The 16,041-nt window shown below is 44.7% G+C and overlaps 2 protein-coding genes across 2 annotated transcripts; one reads left to right on the top strand and one right to left on the bottom strand.

Annotated features, from left to right (window-relative positions):
• Nucleotides 1-1,324: 1,324 nt before the first annotated feature.
• EME2 (essential meiotic structure-specific endonuclease subunit 2) lies at nt 1,325-9,954 on the bottom strand. The gene is made up of 8 exons (XM_080981836.1): nt 8,471-9,954; nt 8,018-8,154; nt 7,161-7,253; nt 5,015-5,139; nt 4,519-4,630; nt 3,362-3,477; nt 2,601-2,790; nt 1,325-1,609 (listed from the first exon to the last, which is right to left on the bottom strand). The coding sequence occupies exons 1-8, from the start codon at nt 8,946-8,948 to the stop codon at nt 1,439-1,441; spliced, it is 1,422 nt and encodes a 473-aa protein (XP_080837962.1). The 5' UTR covers nt 8,949-9,954; the 3' UTR covers nt 1,325-1,438.
• Nucleotides 9,955-10,060: 106 nt separating this feature from the next.
• Nucleotides 10,061-15,128, top strand: MRPS34 (mitochondrial ribosomal protein S34). Its single transcript, XM_080981857.1, has 5 exons — nt 10,061-10,125; nt 10,253-10,289; nt 11,501-11,824; nt 12,453-12,495; nt 14,702-15,128. Exons 3-5 carry the CDS (start codon nt 11,507-11,509, stop codon nt 14,983-14,985), a joined length of 645 nt encoding a protein of 214 aa, XP_080837983.1. The 5' UTR covers nt 10,061-10,125; nt 10,253-10,289; nt 11,501-11,506; the 3' UTR covers nt 14,986-15,128.
• The last annotated feature ends 913 nt before the right edge of the window (nt 15,129-16,041 follow it).

Genomic DNA, 16,041 nt, shown 5'->3' with positions numbered 1-16,041 from the left:
CACGGGCGTAAGTGACTAATGGTTTTGTTTCTGGTACTGCTGTGGGACTTTGCTTCTCAAGGTTCCTTCGTGACATGGCTCAGCCAATACCAAACCATTGTTTGGCATTAAGTGCATGACCTGCACACTCAGATCTCCATCTGTTTCACAAATCATAGTTTGCCGTTGCCTTTGAACTGGGCACATCATGTTTTTATTTTGGGATGCTTGTGTCCCACCCTTTAAATAAATACACAGGGTGGCTTATGCTTGAACCAAATCAAACATGAGATTAAAAAGCATGTTGAAAACACTGAAAGGGGGATAAGAACCTCACGGAGATAAAAGATGGTTTAGCTGAGGGGTGATTTGGTAATGCCAGACTTGCATAAGCTACTTTGTTTTCTAGAACTGGAATCTATTTTGTCAACTAAAATCTTGTTGCCTCCCTTCTATACCATATGAAAAATAATGACTAGAGTGGGGTGTGTGAACATAGTTAGAATTAAAGAAAAGTGTGCCGTTGAGCACCACATGAACTGAGTTTACATTCCTGTCACATAAAGATCTCCTATTGGGCTTCTTCCAAGCTTTATTTGTTGCTGCATCCTAATTTACTAATTAAATGCTCTTTTGCTGCTATTGTTGGGAGTTGAAAATTTGCTGCCTTACTGTATATCAGTCACAAAGCTATCTCTTGCCCTTCACCAAGTGGTCTCAGGGCAGGTTACATAAATTACTGCAATTTCAAATAAAGGATTAATTAAAACTGCAAAACTAAACAGTCACACAAGCAGCAAAATAATCGGAGGGTAAACATCCACTCACCCAAGTGTTATGAGTAGAGGAATGTCTTGACAACATTTACAATGATGGTGTCATGAATCCTTGAGCATATTGTACAACCTGGGGGCCATAACACAACACACTTGCATACTCCACTGTCCCTCTAACATCACAAGGTGGTGGGACTTCTGACACTGCCATTCCTATGTATCTTTAACATTTGGGCCAGTTGAGATATCAACTGCTTTAGATTTAAAAAGGTAGGGGAACTAAAAGGGCTTTACCAGGTGCTAAAATGAGACTCTTTGGTCCTAATTTGTGGCATGCTCTTACAATCACTATGGTGGCCTTTTTAATGGTAACTTGGTATAACTCTGATAGAAGGGAAACTCCATAAGGGCCTCTTGCAGGCCTACGTAGAGACAGGTGATCCTTTGGGTAACTTGGTCCAAGTGGGGCTAACACTACAGATTTGTATGAAGATATGAAAAGGCTACTGCAAGGCAATCCTCACTGAATGAGAATTTCAAGGGCAGGTGGAATAATTCAAGAGGCTTGATGGTATTTGTGCACATTTACTGCTTTCTAGAGGTCCATTCTGCAATAACCAGCAATACAGAAACAGAGGTTCAGTGATTAGACAACATGAGATTCTGGCCTTTGACTATCTCACCTAAGCACTTAGGTCTAAAACAAGCTCTGGATTGGTAGATATCATGAAGAGGTAGACCCGACGGGACAAGTCTGGGCCAATCCGCCGCTCCCTCTCATTTTCTTCACTTCTGACCAGAACGTCACTTAGGAGGAGCTGTTTTTCTTTGTCTGTGCCACACTCTCTGTAGGCCTTTAAAAAAGGGAAAAATAAATTGGCTACAGAAAACCCTGATGATTTCCTCCAGTGTAGAATGTAGAGCCATTCTGAACCTATATTAATGCCCTATTGGATTAAATAGGTATTCAGTAATTGGAAAGCGATTGATTCAACATGCACAGAGAAGGTTATGTTGTTAGATCCTTATCAGGAAGAGCTGGGATAGTAATTTTATTATTTATACCCTGCCCATCTGGCTGGGTTTCCCCAGTCACTCTGGGCAGCTTACAGCATTTATAAAACATCAAACATTAAAAACTTCCTGATACTGGTCTGCCTTCAGATGTCTTCTTAAAGTTACATATCTCCTTGACATGTGAAGGGAGGGCGTTCCACAGGGAGGGTGCCACTACCGAGAAGGCCTGTTTGATTTCCTGTAACTTTGTTTTTTGCAGTGAGGGAACCACTAGAAGACCCTTGGAGGACCTCAGTATCCGGGCTGAACAATGGGGGGTGGAGAGACTCCTTCAGGTATACTGGGCTGAGGCCGTTTAGGCTCAGTCGGTAGAGCATGAGACTCTTAATCTCAGGGTTGTGGGTTCAAGCACCACGTGGCTTGAGTCTTGAATTTTTGGTGCTTGAGTGTCCACTGAAGCTTTGCAACGTAGGAAAATGGGAGTAAACCAGAAGATGACTCTGTCTCCAGGGGACCCTAAGGGAGTCCCCCCATAATAAATATCTCAGTGACGACTCAGCACACCCAAAGGGCACCAAATGCCAACTGACGATTGGGAATAAAAAAGCCCAGCCACATTTTGCTGTGGGTCCTGTTGAGGCCCATTCAATTTACTTCTCTCCTCTGGAGCAGCAGGGGAGAAAGCCTTGGCCCTCTTCTCTGCAACAGTCCTTGAGATATTTTGAGGAGGGCTTGATCTGCCTACCTGTTTTGTGGCAGCTTTGCCTTCCTCCTCTCTGGAGGCCTGCTGATTAGCCAATGACAAAGCAATCAAAGATGTGAACTGACCTCTAGCAGCAGCTGTGGTGAAGGGTATGCTTTGGTGATGGCTGCTGCCATGGCAGGGCTGGTTCGGTTAAGCTGCTGGATTTGCCTGAGCCAGGCCTGTTGGAGTCCCATCCCATCTTTCTGCACACGCACTCCACTGGCCCACCCACCATCAGCGCAGAAGGAGAAAGGCTGGTTTCCCTGCTGTTTCCTGTGGGAAGAGGCACAGGGACAGGCTGCTTGAGACGAGATGTCTTTAAAAACCCTCAGAATGTTCTAAGTGTTGCTCACTTATAAACCTCTAACTAATTAGATAAACATGCAAGCATCTTCATATGCATAAACAGTATTTCTGGAGAAAATCAAGTATCTCCAGAGGGGTGTCCCTCTGCGCGATGTCTCTTCTAAAACGCAGTCCTATTGTTTTTGAATTAAAAATCAACTCCCCCAATTTATCAGGAAACAGTAGCAAAGAAAATGTTCCTTTTTTTCACCTGGTTGCCTCAGAAGAAGAGTCAAGATGGCAAGGTATGGATTTTCTTTTTGCAAATGGTATCATATTATTAACATGCACCAGCTACATATGTGTGTGTCTCTATCAGTTTTTCTTCAATAAAGAATTGAGAGGCTTCCTTTTTATTCACGCTACTTGTGCACACATTAGAGGCATTCCGGCTTTATAAAACACCCTTCAGACACTTGCAGCTAAGGGGATGGGGGCGGGGGAAGAGCTTTGAAGAGAAACGAGGCTGCAAAGATGATCTGTGGCAAAAGGCACTCACTTATATGGGCTCTGCGCAATAGCTTTGGTCATTGCAGAAATGTGCTGGGCAAACTCCTGCCATGTCTCCAGGAATAAGACACCGGTGTTACTCCAGAGTTGTAGCACCACCAGAGCCTGCAGGAGCAACAGGCAGACAGAATAAATAAATAAATAGGGATCATCTATGAACACAGACCTACATCCAACACAGTTACACTTAAGGCCACTGAAGTCCATGGACTTAAAGCATGTCCTAACTCTTGTGTCGGACTTGGGGCATAGCAAGGTTATCAGGCAAGCCTGATGTCAGTACTCAGCACTTTCAGGCAGCAAGCAAGGCCCCAGCACTCTTAAGAGGACTTACAGAATGCTGATACCCACCTGTCTTTGGTTCTCCCTGCCTTCCAATAGGGTTCAGCTCTAGTGGCCAAATTTCAGCGAGCAAGGACCATTTTGTTTTGCCCTCATTGCATCAGTCCAGGGCATTGGGGTATGGGGGATAGCAGCCAATAGTGGGAGGCACTATGTTTCAATAGCGGCTGCCATTTTGTTTTTCCCACAGTGCTCTGGACTAATGCAACATCTGGAGGATTGTGGGGAAACAAAATAGTGGGCCAATGAGGCTGCTTTCCAGAGGAGCTCTGCCACTCCTTAGAAAAAAGGAAGGAAGGAAGGAAGGAAGGTAGGTCTGTCTCACCCCTCTGCTACACTACATGGTTAAGTTTCCATATGTGAACCTTAAGAGGGGGCCTTTGGTTGCTGGCAAACCAGGACATAAAGGCAATGGCATTCCTCCATTTGCTCTCCGCATATGGTAGCCACAAGAGTACTGTCTCTATGCATCATTTAGCTATCAAGGCTGCTGAACTATTGACAGAACTCTCCTTCAAGAATAAATCAATCCTTTTTTATTTCTAGAATAACTTGTGTAAGAAAACCTTGCTCACCCACGTGGTTCAGGATCCTGTTCTCACAATGGCCAGCTAGATGCCTATATGGGAAGCCTGTAAGCAGGACCTGAGTAAAGAGCACTCCCCACTAGTGACTGTCAGCAACTGCAATTCAGAGGTGCATTCCCTCTGACAGTGGAAGCAAAACTGGCCATTGATAGCCTTGTCCCTCTTCTCCAAAAGCTCCTCCCCTTACAACTGACTCACTCCTGGTAATTGTATTCACCTCCTGTATTTGATGCTCTGTCATCAACAGTTCTGGGCCAAGCTGGAATCCTGGCGCCTCCTCCTGCCCAGGATTCAGTGCTTCCTGCTGGTGTCCACGATGCTGGTTATACCTAAGCAGTTCAGATCAGAACAACAAATTACTAGTTTTCAAGGTCTTGTGAGTGATGTGATTTATGTATCACAATGCTGGATTCTGGGGTCCAGAAGGGCTCTTCTGATGTTCTTATGAGTCATCTCTATTTTCCATGTAAAGTGCACTCAATAAAGCAGATCAAAATTACTTTATAATGTCTAAGGTCTTTTTATCTTTCTTTCTGTACGTTGCCTTTACCACCAGGAGAGAATTCAGTATTCTCATGAAGCAACATAGAGGTGGTGGGGATTAAACACGAGGCCCTCTGCATCCAAGTGTGTGCTCTACCACTGAGCTACTTGCCATGTGGAAGACTGGTCACTTCTCGCCCCTAACTTAGCTGCCCTCCCAATACATGTACCATTGGTAGGCATCTAGTCCAATGACTGCCACGCTGCAGGAGATTGCACAGTAATCTTTCGGGCTGCTAAAGGGCAACATTCGGGTGAGATCAGGCACATTCTGCTGCTTGCCAGGGCTCATGCTCTGAAATAAAAGAAGACAGTGTCACAGACATGCATACCCAAGAAGCCTTTCCATAAGAACTTAAAAACAGTTTTTGGTCCAGCTAGGGAGGAGCTCAGCTAGTCCAGCCCCCCAGCATGTGTAGAGTAATTTGTGTTAATTTTCTTAATTTAGATGTGGGTGTGTGGAGACAGTATATGCAGAGTTTGAGTTGCACAGCATTACAGTCCCTGTCACTTCCTGGGCATCTCACTGGGGGATGCCAATGGTGTGAGCATGTTGTGACATAGCATGCATGTCAGTAAAGCTATGGCAAAACCCAGGCTGGGTGACTGCAATTGGCTCTACATGGAGTTGCTTTTGAAAATGGTGTGGAAGCTCCAGCTAGTGCAAAAAGGGTTTGAGTGATGAACTCATGTATTACCACTATAATACATTTATGTTCTCATACCCTGCCACAATCCCACACTTAGAGAAACAAAGGAAACTGCCTTATACAGAGTCTGGCCCTTTGCCCGTTTCAATACCATCTACATCAACTGGCAGCAGCTATCCAGAGTTTCAGGCAGGGGCTTCACCCAGCTCAACTGAGACAGCAATGATTGAACCTGGAATCTTTTGCATGCATGCAAAGCAGGTGCTGTACAGATGAGCAGATGAACTATGGCCCTTCCTGGAAGTTGTCAAGCCATTGCTCCATCTAGCCTGGCAACAATTCTCCATGGTTTCAGGCAGGGGTCTCTACCAGCCCTTTCAGGGGATGCTGCGGACTGAACATGCAAAAGAAGATGCTCTGCTACCATATTCAAAGAGATATGGGAATGCACTGCAAGTCATTTTGTTCAACGCTGTTGGCAGCCAGCTACTTCCTCCACCCCTTTCAGGTGCTTTTCTGAAGGGAGGGTTTTCTCTTTTGGAGAGAGAGAGAGAGAGGAGAAAGATGTGTGTGTGAAAAAGAGGGGGGCAGGAGCAGGAGAGACAGGGTGAAGGGAGGTGTATGTGTGGTCTCTGTGTGTGTGAAAGAGAGAGGGAGAGATGTGCTTGGGCAGAGAGAGGGATGTGAGTGAGAGGAGGCATGTGTGGTGTGTGAGATGCACATGTGTCTGGTCTGTATGCATGGGATGAGTTTATCCCAGATAGACCATAGCCACTTTGTATATTTGCCCGGTAATCGGGAATGCTGTTAGGACAGTGGCAGCATCATTGTGTGGGGGCCAAAATCAGGATGAGGAAGATTTATCTCTCTTCCCATGGGAGGCATAGGCTTGGGGGATGACAACAATGAGTGCTCTCTCTCTTGTGTTATGCCACATCTCTATGCCAGCCATAGTTCTGTACACGGGCAGGCAGTTTTTCAGGTAACCTGCTCCCGAATTCTTTATATGTTAACAAGACTTTGAACATGGCCCAGTAGCTGACTGGCAGCCAGTTGTGATCTCTACTCGTCTAACAACTTTGCTCTATGCAAGAATCCCTGTTCTTCCCTGCTCACCTTTGGCCTTAATGCTTCTGGCACTCATCTCCTCTTGAATACTGCTTGCAGCAACCTAACTCTCTTAGTGCTGCCTCTCACTTACTTAGCTCTTCAACACCTGTGTAATAAGACAAAACTTCTAAAGCATACTCACATTTTTAGTAGGAGGTTCCCCACTTGCGCTTTAATGGATTATGGATTTTTATCACATCCTCAGAACAGTGATGTGTAGAGACAAACACATTCCAGTAAGAAGCTATGCCTAAGCCTTCAATCTAAACAGATTTACTAAGGAGTAAGTCCCACTGATAACAGTAGGGCTGTAACTGTTACACTTGACTGTAGCAGTCAATTGTTCAAATGAAACATCTGAATTCAACCCCCCCCCCCAAATTCCAGGCCCAGAAATTGTCCTCTACAACATACTTCTACACCTCTACAACATACTTCTGCCACCCTCAGAAGTACTCCTCAATGCAATCCATGGGGTTTGCTGAGAGTGGCCATAGGACAGTGCTATCTAGGTGGCATATTTAAACAGCAGATACAGGAGACGCTATTACCATACCTGCATTAAAGAGTAGAGGCGTCTGAGAAAATCCCAAGGCTCCAGTAAGAGCACGATCTCCCTTTCATCTTCAGCCTTTTCCTGGGGGCCATCCTACAGAAACAAAGTCAACCATTTTGTCAGTACAGACAAAAGGCTCTTTCCCCACAGAGCATAATTTGGTTATGTGGCATTGACTGCCACAATATGTATGTAAGCAACTTCTCTGGCTTGAAACAAGGATGGGGAGCCTGAGGTCCTCCAGATGTTGCTGGAATACAACTCTCATCATCCCTGAGCATTGTCAAGCTGGCTGGGGCTGATGGGAGTTTGAGCCCAACAACCCTGGGAGTACTACGAGTTCCCCATTCCTGCTTTAAAAAGAGATTAGCCAAATTCATGGAGGCCTATTAATGATTACTACATACAGTCATGTACTAATAATCACTACTAAATGGAACCTCCAGACTGAAGGCATGTTACTGAAAACCATTTGCTAGGAGATTATTAGCTTCACACATCACTTGCTGACTTACAGAACCGTTCCAGAAGGAAATAAATGGTATTTTAAAAAATCCTTTAAAACTACTACTACTCCATCTAGCTCCCTGAAAGTCTTAACAAACCTGGTTTGATACAGGCCATGCTCGACTACTAGCCCTATTTTGCAGAAGGATCCATTTTAAAGTTGCTTCTATGTGTGGCATACATATAAATACATTATCAGCTCAAGTTCTATTTTTAAGTTGCTTGTTTTTCTGCCTGCCTACAAGCACTATTAACAGCAGATGAGCAGAATCAGGAAATGAGTTAAGTAGAAGACCTTCCATATTTCATCTGTGCCCTGCCTAGCTAACAGCTGAGTTTCGAATACTCACCATGCCAGACATGCTACTGGAGAGATCTCTCTTCCAGGTTATGCTGTGTGGAACTGCCTGAGGTTCAATGTGGTATATACACTCCAAAGAATCTAAAGCTCCCAGCAAAGCATCTGAACCAGGATCCTCTAGAAGACCTGATGGGCAAGGATCATACAAATGGCCTGATTCACATCTTAACTGTATTATACAGCACTATGGGTCAGTGTCCCAAGCACTCTCCTCTAGACCTCAACATACCTAGTGCCAAGAGAGTAAAAAATTCCACTTGCTCTGTGAACCACCAGTGACACTGCTGCAGTGGATAGAAGCAGCTACAACAGAACCCAGCAACAAGCTGCATGCAAGAGGCCTCCCATTCCCAGGTCAAGATCTACTGGTAGATTTGCAATAAATCAGGCAGAGGGATCAATTCCCAATTGTTTAAAAACAGCACTAAAATAAAAGCCCTACCTGGGTCCACACATACAGTCATGTACTTCATACACTGATCAGGCCGTAAAGATTTCAAGGCAGCTGCGGCTTCCTTTCGTCTCTCTTTTTCTAGTGCATACTGCTTTTTCTTCCTCATTTTCTCTTCTCTTTGCAGTTTCCTTTCAAGCTTTCTGTCTTTCACTTTGGTCTGCACTGCTCTTGGTCCTTTAGGAGGCTGATTTTTCTTCTTTTTCTCTGGACTGGGAGAGCAAGATGCTACTTGGGGCACTAATGTAAGCAAAGGCAACTCTTTGGGTTCACCTGGACTTATGCATGTTTCCAACTTTTCTTTGTCCAGGTGGTCCCAAACACCAGCTGCCACATGACTCACAACAGCCACAGAGTCCTGCAATTCGATGTCACTGCCTCTTTCAGAATCAGAGATCTCCCAAGTAATGGCTCTTCTGACAAGCTGGCTGGTTCTGTCAAGAGCGTCAAGCTTTTTACATTCCTCCATGGTTTAATTTATCCTCATACACTGCCTCTTAAGAAAGTTTGTTCAGGAATGCAGAAGCATTTGCAGAGTCCCAGGCAGATTTGCAACATATCCAAAGATATTTTAAAGAACCTCAGACAAGAAATTTCCATGAGGATGCCACAAGTTCAAAACTCACCTGATCATCATTAGAAGCAACCCAGTTTTAAGAATAATCAGACAGAAACTGCCATTACCAAGTCAACAACTTTTCAAGTAGTTTTATATATGCACACATATAAACGTAAAAACCTCACAACCAAATGAAAAGCACAGATTCCTAGGAGGCTGTACAATTTTCAGTACCACAGTTAACTAGGAGAAACCACAACCTTTTCTAGAAGCGGAAAGACCATACTTAGAAGATGAAAGCAACCCTGGCCCTCCTCCAATTCCAAGGCAGCAGACCAATTCCCTTCTTTCCCCACCCAACTGCTGAGACTGTATAACAGTCAAACCATTTTTCTCTTTTTTAAGACTCTGCTGCTTTGCATTTCTAAGGACATATTTGTTATGTGCTATAACTGAACCACCGTCCCCTCACTGCGAATCCCGCGTTCAGTCTGCCTTCCCTCAGTAACCCAACCTCAACAAAGACAAAACCTATTATCTGGTCGGTTAAGTGATAATAGAGAGTAGCTCCAAGGGATCACCAAACTCAGAATTGGGGAGTTAAACCCCAAGAGCTCCACAACATCCCTCCCACAAGCCTACCAACCACAATAGCACCAAGAAAGGTACATCCCTGCACCGCTTTCATTAGCAAAAGAAGCTATGACAGAGAAGCTTCTCTGCGGTGCAGCCTTTTAAATGGTCCCTGCGGAAAGAGGTTGTGGCGCGGGGGGAGTTCCGCTCGGTGCTTTTCTTCCACCCCCAAGAAATAAATAAATGCCACCAAGCCGGGAAAGGGCAAGTTCCAGAGGACTGGGTTGCGGCGGAAGATGTAAGGAAATACTCTGAAAGAATCGGCCTCCACACGGACTTAAAATAAGAGTCCACCGATAATAGAGTGGAAGTGTTGCCTACCGGATGATTTATTGGGAAGGACCGCCCTTGCTTAGAGCGCCTGTAAAGTTCAATGAAGAAGAAAGCGGAAATGTTCCCTGCCGGACTATTTACAAAACGGACCACACTTCCTAGAGCGTCTACGGTCTGTGGCCAAACTCTATGCGCTCAATCATAGAGTTTGCAAGTTAATACGGGTTCTCACGCACACACACACACACACACACGCGCGGAAATGTTGCGCACCGGGTGATTTAGCGAGTTGGGTCGCCTATGTTAGAGCGGTTGGATCAAGCAGTTGGTTTTAAGTGGTGAAAGGTAAGGTGGCTGGATAAGGGAGGAATGATTGTGGGGTGGAAATTCCACTTTATTTTATTGAGTTAATGGCTGGGAGGGCATTCCCATCATGGTGTCCTAGGTCCTAGTCTGAAACTCTAACCACTAGGCCACACTGCTTCTGCTCCCAACCCGCGCATGGTTCGGATGCATGACATGTAGCCACCATGACATGTAGACCCTCCAAGTGTCGCTATTTTTCAGGGATGTCCATGATTTAGAGAAGCCGTCCCGGTTTCTGATCTGATCCCAGAATGTCCCGTTTTTCCTTAAGACGCCCCTATTTTCACTGGAGAAATGTTGGAGGGTATAGAGTTATCCATCCATCTCAAGGCAATCCTGTAAAGGGAAGGTTGTTTTTTTTAATAATAAAAAAAGTTTACTGTTTTATTACATTTTTATATGTGTTGAAAGCTGCACAGAGTGGCTTTGGCAACCCAGTGTGCTGTGTGGGGGTATAAATAGTAAAATTATAATTATGGAATGAGATGTCCCTAATTTCATTGGAGAAATGTTGGGAGGGTATGCAGAAGCCAAGCATTCAGTATTGTGGTTCCAGTCCTGTGGAACCCTGCTGAACTGCAAGGACTTTTCTATTTTAGCAGGCATGTTAAGGTAGTTTTCCAAGATGAGTTTTAATTATTTTTATTTATTTGTATGAAACATATTATTTATTCACTTGTTACATTTGTATACCACCTTTCCTCCAAGGCAATGTGCCTGGTTCTCTTCCTCCCTATTTTACCCTAACCCTTTGAAGTAGCTTAGGCTGAGAGACAGTAATTGACCCAAGGTCACCCAGTGTGCTTCATGACTGAGTGGGCATTTAAATCCCTCATTATTAACATTCAGAAGGAATTTTAAAATATTATTGTTCAACCACACAGTTGAGGGCTGAAAGATAGTTTCTGGCTACCTTGAAATTATAGGCTGTGACAGTATGTGACTTTTTAAAAAACGTGTTTATTAGATGTGCTAAATGCTTTTAGATGCTTTCAAGTCCTTTTTAAAAATGCATTCTTTTGTTTTAACGGTATTGTTTTATTGCTTTGCTGTTTGCCACCCTGGGCTTCTCTGGAAGGAAGGGTGGGATGGAAATATAATAAATAATTATCTAGTGAGGTGAGTGGAGATTTCAGCCTCCCTGATTCTAGTCCCAACATACTAACCTCACCTATGTTTTCATTTCTCAGACAGCCATGGCTCGCAAGAAAGTCCACCGCCCGATCGCAGCAATGGCCAAGAAGGTCCGTGAGTACTTGGCCCTGAAGAATAAGCCTCGAGACTCTGAGCGCTATGCGGTGGACTATGAGAAAATGACCCGTGCTTACACAGGCAAGCTGCTGCCCGTCCTGGCCTGGGAGGATGTGAGGAATGAGAACCGGCTCTTCACCCTACTCAGCCGGCTGCGCCTCTTTGGCGTTGGGCGGATGGTCACACGCAAATCCTGGTTATGGCAGTATGACGAACCTTGTTATTGGGTTATCACCAAAGTGAAGGTGGATTACACAGCCGAGGTGGGTGTTTTTTTTTACTGGAAGGGAGTGTGTAAGGATTGGGTCCCCCATGATAACTGTCCCTTTCAGAGAGTGCAAATTTAGCGATTAAAGTGGATTAACGAGAACATAAGAAGAGCCTGCTGGATTGGGCCAGTGGGCCATCCAATTCAGTATCCTGTTTGCACAGTGGCCGAGCAGATGGCTATGGGAAGACTTCAAGCTGGGCATGAGCTCAGCAGCACTCTGCCCGCCTGCGATTCCTAGAAACTGCTACTCAGAGGTACAATGCCTCTGACAGTGGAGGTAGAGCATAGTCAGTATGGCTAGTAGCCATTGATAGCCTTATTCTCCATGAATTTAAAGCCATTTGAAGTGCTCTGTTGTCTTAGCCCAATGTATCCAATTTTGGCAATAGAACTGCACTGAACAGTGGGGGTTGAAGAAATTATTTGTAGGAAGATGTATAAACACCCTGGAAACAAATTGGGGTGAATGCTCATTGTCGTATAAACCATCTCACAAACAATTCAGAACAAATGCTTCATAAAAACAGGACGGCATGCTCTTCTTCCCAGAGGAGTCCACGGTGCCATGTACATGTAAACATGTATTTCTACATGTGTAAAATACAAATTCTCTGTTACAGAATATGGATCATGGAAAAGCCTGGGGGTACTTGACGTTCCGAGGTAAGAGAAGAGCTGCTTTGAGAGGCTTTAATAATTAATCCCTTTTTCCCTGTGTTAAGAAACTGAAATTTGAAAGCTAGGAGCTAAATGGCACCTTAAACCTAGGTCACGGGTGTCATAACAGAATGTCTAGGCACACTTTTAAAAATATAAGTATACAAAGCTGAAAATGAATGAACTGCAGCTAAAATCTTACGTTCATTTTTCACACGATCTAGTCCTCATCTGAAGACTGCAAAAAACAAAGCCGTGCTTCCCCTGCCCGCCCCCTTAATATTCTTAAGAATATTACGCTGAATAAAACGCTGCCTTTCTGTAAGGCCAGCTAAGAGGCAGAATCAGATCAGCTTACCTGATGCTGCATTGATTTCTTGGAAGTTGAGCAGGCAGGAATTTCTCCTCCCACACCCTCAGCACCAGCAGTGGTAGTTTTAATCTGAAATCTTAGGCGCAGTACTGCACCCAGAGCTCAGAAATTGCTTGCGCTAATGAAATTCCCGGTTGCAAAATGCGCCTAGAACAATGGGAGTTTCAAACGCTGCTTTTTCCAGGGAACTCTGAGAAATGTGGCTCTGTGAGGGGAGCAGGGGTCTTCCTAACAACTCTCAGCACCTTTAGCAAACTATGCTCATGTTTCTTTGGCGAAAGCCGTGACTGTTTAAAATTGTATGATATGGCTTTAAACCGGGGGTCAACAAACTTTTTCAGCAGGGGGCCGGCCCACTGTCCCTCAGACCTTGTGGGGGGCTGGACTATATGGGGGGGGGATGAATGTATTCCTGTGCCCCACAAATAACCCAGAAATGCATTTTAAATAAAAGGACACATTCTACTCATGTAAAAACATGCTGATTCCCGGACTGTCCACTGGCCAGATTGAGAAGGTGATTGGGCTGGATCCGGCCCCTGGGCCTTAGTTTGCCTACCCATGCTTTAAATACATAGTGCAAATGGGGCCTTATTCAAGAAACCCAATGGGTTCTGAGATTAACAGGCATTGCCTTAGGCCAGTGGTGAAGAATCTTTGGCCATGGGCCTAATTAGTTTCTGATTTGGCCTCCAACACTTGTTTCCTCAAGCACTGTGCCCTACCCCATATATCAGGCTTCCTCAAACTCGGCCCTCCAGATGTTTTTGGCCTACAACTCCCATGATCCCTAGCTAGCAGGACCAGTGGTCAGGGATGATGGGAACTGTAGTCTCAAAACATCTGGAGGGCCGAGTCTGAGGAAGCCTGCCATACATGGTGTAAATTTTGATCTCAGGTGTGAGCCCCAGTGAAGACATGTCTGTAAGAGAACAATTGACAGTTGCATTCTAAGGCTCCTAATCAGAGCTTCCAGGTGAAGTTTATCCCTGCTAACAGCAGGACTTGGGAGTCGTGATGACGTCAGACGACTGACAAGTAGGTAGCTCTGCCCACCATCAAAGTAAACAGGCTGGGGAACTTGGAGTCCAGCTCTCCATCCAGATCTTTTTCTTCACCCCTGTCTTAGGCTGTGCAGGGTCAAATATATACAGTCATACCTCATGTTATGTTTGCTTCAGGTTGCGCGTTTTCAGGTTGCGTCCCGCGGCAACCCGGAAGTACTGGAAAGGGTTATTTCTGGGTTTTGCCGCTTGCGCATGCGCAGATGCGCAAAATGATGTAATGCGCAAAAGTAGCGAATAGCGACCTGCGCAGACGTGGGTTGCGTTCTTTTCAGGTTGTGAACAGGCCTCCGGAATGGATCCTGTTCACAACCAGAGGTACCACTGTATTTGTGTTCATGAAGGCTAGAAGCCTCCCTTTATTTAAAACAGAAAAGAAATATACGTTGAGATTCTGGGGCAAGTTCCACATTCTGTGTTTAGCCTGTGCTCCTGCAGAATTGTTGTATATGCAAGGGGTCTAATGTAGGCTTACCTGGGAGTAAGGCCTGTTGAACTCAGTGGAACTTACTTTTGAGTTGGCATCCCTAGGCCTGCACTGAAACTCTTGGGTATTCTTTTGCTACTTGATGGTTGGAGAAGTTGTTACTAGGTGGCAGCTCAATTTTGACCCTACTTACCTGGGTCACTTATGGAGGAAGGATGCCCTGCAGGTCACTGCCACCTGGGGTGTGTGTGTGTGTGTGTGTGTGTGTGTGTGTGAAATGTAGGAATGTGAACATTTCCTGTGTGCGATTTTTCCATAGCTCTCTTCACTGTGTCAACTTCTACTTAGGCAAAACAGAAAGCGAAGTGAAAGAAATCGACAAGGCCATGTATCACGACTGGCGCATGGTACCAAGGCATGAGGAGGAGGCCTTTAAGATTTTCACGCCTGTGGAGGAGGAAACGGTTCGCTACGTCCCCTATCCACCGTTGCTGCGGGCCATGATCCTCGCTCAGCAGCGGCAGGAAAACCTGAGCACCGAAGAGCCCATGCTGGACCTGGAGAGACCTCTTTTCTTCCCAAGAGAGTACTTTGCAAATCCTAAGAAGCAAGCCGAAGGAACGCCAGTGTGAAGATTTTACAGAGCATTGTTTGTTTTTACTAGTTCTTCATATTTATTTCTGATCTTTCATTAAAAAATTACGTTTGGAGGACATTCACGTTTCTTTTAATAACAGAGAATGTATTGCAATAAATGCCGGAGCTCAGAATCTTTCATGGGTGTGATTAATCCTTGAACGATCTCATTTTGACTCTCTTTTTGCGCCGTCCGCGTTGGCAGCTTGATGAAATATGGGCCACCATCCCTGCTCTTACGCCCCAATGCCTAGATTGAAATAAAGCCTGTGGATTTCAATGGAGCCTGCTTCAAGGCATGCATTGTTCTAATTATAACTAAATTACAAGGCACATAATTTTGTTTCCCGCATCTAAATGATTGGTAGTTTTGCAGGTGTCAACCAATTTTAAAACGAAAAATTCTGCTTTTAATGTGTGGCTTTTGGGGGGTGGGAGGGTGAGTATTATTATTATTTGGTTGCATCCTTCAAATAATAAAATTACTTCTGGCTGCTTCACTGAATCTGCTTGAGAACCTTGATCGAGAAATGATGGTCTTTAGACAACATTCTTTACAACGGTAACCTTGTCCAGCTGACATTTTACCGGCTTCTCCGCAAGAATTTCATGGGGTACTTTGTCAAAAGCCTTACTGAAATCAAGATACAAAACATCCACAGCATTACCCTGATCCACCAAGCTTGTACCTCTATCAAAAAGAAAGAAATGAAGTTCATCTGGCATGACTTGCTTTTGATAAACCCATGCTGGGTCTTAGTAATCACAGCATCCTTATCTAAATGCTCTTAGGCCCAATATTTAAATATCTGCTCTAGGACCTTTCCTCATATTGATATCAAGCTCATCAGTCTGTAGTTACCTGGGGTCTTCTCCCCTCCCCCCCTTTGAAGGGCAATATTTGCCCAAGGCCAGTCCACAAGAACCTCACCTCGCCTCCAAGAATTCTCAAAGATTATAGACAGGCTCTGAGATTACACCTGCAAGCTCCTTTAGGTTTAAAATTTTAATCGACCTGAAACTTCAGTATTTTAGTATATTTCCTTCTAATA

Source organism: Podarcis pityusensis (assembly GCF_964106645.2).
Source record: "Podarcis pityusensis genome assembly, chromosome: 14".
Classification (NCBI taxonomy): Eukaryota; Metazoa; Chordata; class Lepidosauria; order Squamata; family Lacertidae; genus Podarcis; species Podarcis pityusensis.
This window is presented reverse-complemented; position numbering and strand designations above follow the sequence as displayed.